General features: G+C 38.5%; 1 protein-coding gene across 1 annotated transcript; it reads left to right on the top strand.

Moving 5' to 3' along the window:
- Positions 1-2278: 2278 nt before the first annotated feature.
- Positions 2279-4169, top strand: LOC120779636 (tigger transposable element-derived protein 2-like). The gene is given in 4 exon segments (XM_040111985.1): positions 2279-3193; positions 3249-3310; positions 3312-3717; positions 3770-4169. Coding segments are annotated over 4 exon segments (1539 nt in total). The 5' UTR covers positions 2279-2401; the 3' UTR covers positions 4049-4169.
- The last annotated feature ends 597 nt before the right edge of the window (positions 4170-4766 follow it).

A 4766-nucleotide genomic window follows, 5' to 3' on the forward strand; every position in this document is an offset into this window, starting at 1 on the left:
TTCTTAACTTTTGGCAAGTTCATTAGTGTCATTACTTGTTTATCGACCAGTATTCTTTCATTTTCATATCTCGCTTTTAGAGCTTCCCAAGCCAAATTGAAATTGTCGTCATTTAATGCGAACTGTTTGACTATTTTGCCTGCTTGACCTTTATTTTTGTATCTGAGGTGATACAATTTTTGCGCATGTGGTAATTGAGGATGGTTTATGTACACGGCCGTGAACATGTCCCGGAAGGACGGCCATTCTTCATAACCTCCATAGAATGTTTCTGTGTCACATGCGGGCACCTCAAGGTGGATGCCTGAACTTGCCTATTGACTGTATATTTGTGGTAGCTCTACTCTACTGAGGAGAGTAGGTGCAATTGCTTTAATGAGCTTTAGTTGATCGGAGATCATAGCTTTTGTTTCTTCGTACTGGTCTAAGCTTCTTCTTCTTAATTGGCGTAGAAACCGCTTAAGCGATTATAGCCGAGTTAACAACAGCGCGCCAGTCGTTTCTTCTTCTCGCTACGTGGCGCCAATTGGATATTCCAAGCGAAGCCAGGTCCTTCTCCACTTGGTCCTTCCAACGGAGTGGAGGTCTTCCTCTTCCTCTGCTTCCCCGGCAGGTACTGCGTCGAATATTTTTAGAGCTGGAGTGTTTTCATCCATCCGGTCAACATGACCTAGCCAGCGTAGCCGCTGTCTTTTAATTCGCTGAACTATGTCGATGTCGTCGTATATCTCGTACAGCTCATCGTTCCATCGAATGCGGTATTCGCCGTGGCTAACGCGCAAAGGACCATAAATCTTTCGCAGAACTTTTTCTCTCGAAAACTCGCAACGTCGACTCATCCGTTGTTGACATCGTCCAAGACTCTGCAACCATACAGCAGGACGGGAATTATGAGTGACTTATAGAGTTTGGTTTTTGTTTGTCGAGAGAGGACTTTGCTTCTCAATTGCCTACTCAGTCCGAAGTAGCACCTGTTGGCAAGAGTTATCCTGCGTTGGATTTCTAGGCTGACATTGTTGGTGGTGTTTACGCTGGTTCCAAGATAGACGAAATTATCTACAACTTCAAAGTTATGACTGTCAACAGTGACGTGAGTGCCAAGTCGCGAATGCGACGACTGTTTGTTTCATGACAGGAGATACTTCGTCTTGCCCTCGTTCACTGCCTGACCCATTTTCTGTGCTTCCTTGTCCAGCCTGGAGAAAGCAGAACTAACGGCGCGGGTGTTGAGACCGATGATATCAATAAGCAGATCTAAGCAGTTTTCGTAAATATCGTAAGCCGATGATTTAAAATTTTGTGGTAGATCTGAACTATCAGAATCTACTATGGCGTCATGACCCACTTGGAGGCGAGTCCAAAAATTGTTGAGGTTTATAATTTTGATTTCTAGTAACGATTCCGAGTTTTCGTGAATCGGTGAAGAGGCAAATCTAGTGCAGTACCTTGTTAAACTGTCACTTTCTGAAATAAATCTAGCAACCTGTTTTGAGTGTGTAGCTGCAGGTGTACTTCGATTTTTGTTATTGTCCATTATTTTTGTTGTATGTAGAAATATTTTTTTAAAATGAAATAAAGGTTTCCCAGTGTGACTGAATACTTTTTTAAGTATATAAACGTTTTTTTTTGTTTTTCGTAAAAGACGGGTTATTTGTTTTATTACCGTTTATACCGTTGCTTAATTACTTGCTATTTAAATTTATTTTAATTTTATTTTATATGATTTGTTTTAAACCGCAATTTTATTTTTAAGTATTTTCTATATACGTATATAGGCACACCCTAATAATTGGCTTGTATTTACAGTGCACTCGCGGTAACGTGAACACCGCCTAACGTGAACACCGGCTAACGTGAACACGCTTTTTTTTACATTGACTACTCTGTAACGTGAACATACTTACTTAGAAAGCTCAGTAACGTGAACAAAATTTTTGTTCACTACAATTTTTACTAACATACGGACAACACTGAATACATAAAATTTTATTTTTTAAGTTCGGGGAATCCCCTTCTTCTTCTTAATTGGCGCAGACACCGCTTACGCGATTATAGCCGAGTTAACAACAGCGCGCCAGTCCTTTCTTCTTTTCGCTACGTGGCGCTAATTGGATATTCCAAGCGTAGCCAGGTCCTTCTCCACTTGGTCCTTCCAACGGAGTGGAGGTCTTCCTCTTCCTCTGCTTCCCCCGGCGGGTACAGCGTCGAATACTTTCAGAGCTGGAGTGTTTTCGTCCATTCGGACAACATTACCTAGCCAGCGTAGCCGCTGTCTCTTAATTCGCTGAACTATGTCAGGGGAATCCCCTAATATTGAAAAATTTGCGCAAATGTTTACCATATGACAACGACTTACTTCAGTTGAAGGTTTTTTCTTTCGCGGAGTGATCAATCAATCGGAATGAGTTCTAAAAAATTGAAGTGCTTGCAATTAAAAGAAAAAACAGACATTTTAGACAGTCTGAAAAAAGAAACAAGTGTGACTAACTTAGCAAAAAAATATAATGTCGCTAAGTCAACAATATGCAGTATTAAAAAGAAAATGGAAGCCATTTTAGAATGCGTGAATAATACATACCAAGGACCGGGAAAAAGAAAAACTTTAAAATCGTCAGAGCTTCCAGCAATGGAAAAAAGTCTATACCTTTGGTTCATCCGGATGCGCGAAAGGAATTGTCCTGTAAGTGGATTAATGCTAAGAGAAAAGGCTAAGGAATTGCATTCCCTACTTAAAGAAAGCGCGACCGGATTCAATGCTAGTGACGGATTTAAGAAAAGATACGGAGTTAGATTGCTTAAAGTATCTGGAGAAAAACTCTCATCGCAGCCTCAATTGGTTGATCCATTTAAACTGAAACTAAAACAAAAAATTCAGGAAATGGAGTTATGTAATGACCAATTGTACAATGCTGACGAATCTGGTCTATTCTGGAAGCTTTTGCCAGATAAGACCTATGTATCATCGTATGAAAAAACTGCTCCAGGAACAAAGACGGAGAAGCAGCGTATAACATTTCTCTGTTGCGCAAATGCATCGGTTGCACATAAACTTAAACTTTTAGTAATTGGTAAGGCAAAAAATCCACGCAGCTTTAAACACTTTAGTTGCCCTACGGATTATAAGAACTCGAAATCAGCCTGGCTGACGTCTGCCATTTTTAAACATTGGTTCCATCAATCTTTTGTGCCACAGGTAAACAATTTTTTCGCTTAATTAATAATTATTATAAATTCTTGCTTTTGGCCAGGTAAGATTGTTTCTAAAGCGGAAGAACTTACCAATAAAGGCACTGTTACTTATTGACAACGCTCCCAAGTGAAGCAGAATTAAAAACTGAAGATGGAAATATAATTGCCATGTTCATGCCGCCAAATATCACCCCTCTTATCCAACCTATGGATCAAAATGCGATTAAAATAACGAAGTTATATTACAGAAACAGTTTGTTGGCTTCAATAGCAGCAAAAAACTTAGATTTGCTTGAATCAATGAAAAATGTAACGTTGAAAGATGCTGTTACTCTTTTATCTGTCGCGTGGGATCGGGTCAGCACAGAAACTCTTGCCAATTGTTGGAAAAACATTTTAAGTTTAATGGGAAACGAGGAGGACCCTGAATATAACATTCCATTAAGTAACCTGAAAGACAAATGGAGTGCAGAAATAAACTCTTTAATGCGAATGTCAGTTGATCTCCTTCAGGACTTGCGTCCTCAGGTAGAAGTTTTACGACACACTTTGATATCATTATTACTTTTTTCTATTTTAGGTCGAGTTTACATTGCCAATGGTTCGAGAGTGGAACGATGACCCTTGTGTTGATGATACCACCGAAATCCATGAAATTGAAGAAAGTGACGATGATGATTGTATTGCCGAAGACCCCATAAAGAAAATTGCCGCAAGTGAGGCAGTTGAAATCTTTAACAAGGCATTGCAATGGGCTGGAGATGCAATGGTTGATCAAAGCGACATGAGTGTACTTAGACGCTTAAGGGAGAAAACAGTATTTCAACTATTAGAAAGGAAAAAGCAGCAGAAAAGATAACGGATTTTTTTAATGAATAAATCGAATGTGAAATTTTATTCGCAATTTAATATGTATGTTCATACCCATGAACATACTAATGGCAATAATAAAATACTTTTACATTTAAATGTGTAAAAATCCTGAATTTAGCAATTTGAAGTTATTTTGCGTCTTCAAATTCTACAATCGCTAACGTGAACATTTTCACTAACGTAAACTCCCTTGGTTTTAAATAGTACACGTTACCACGAGTGCACTGTACTTGGTTTTGTGCAATTGAGAGCTCGTCAAAGAGATCAATATGCACTGTACATAAATATGCACGAATTGTTTGTTATGCTATGTTCGTAAGTAATTGAGAGCTCGTTAGAGAGATCAATTAGCTTTTTGTCCACAATCCTGCTTGTTTTTGTTTGCCAAAGAACAAGAGGTACTGCTGGATAATTACAAATGTTGACTGTGAACTTTTGGTTTTTTTGAGATTTTGTGTCTTACGTCACAGTCAGATTTCGCCGTATGTTTTTATGTAAAATTATGTTTGATTACTTTATTTTGCTCTCTTTTCTTGCTATATTTTTGATTTGCCTTCGCTTTTTTGTTTTGACTTACTCCTGCTTATTGCATTATTGAGCATGAGGGGTATTGGCGGGAAATAAATAGATAATTGAATTTGTTTTGATTTTTGTGTTCGTTAAATATATGTACATACATATGTGTTTGAATACACAAAGCTGAG

This window comes from Bactrocera tryoni, unplaced genomic scaffold (genome assembly GCF_016617805.1).
Source record: "Bactrocera tryoni isolate S06 unplaced genomic scaffold, CSIRO_BtryS06_freeze2 scaffold_11, whole genome shotgun sequence".
NCBI classification, from domain to species: Eukaryota; Metazoa; Arthropoda; class Insecta; order Diptera; family Tephritidae; genus Bactrocera; species Bactrocera tryoni.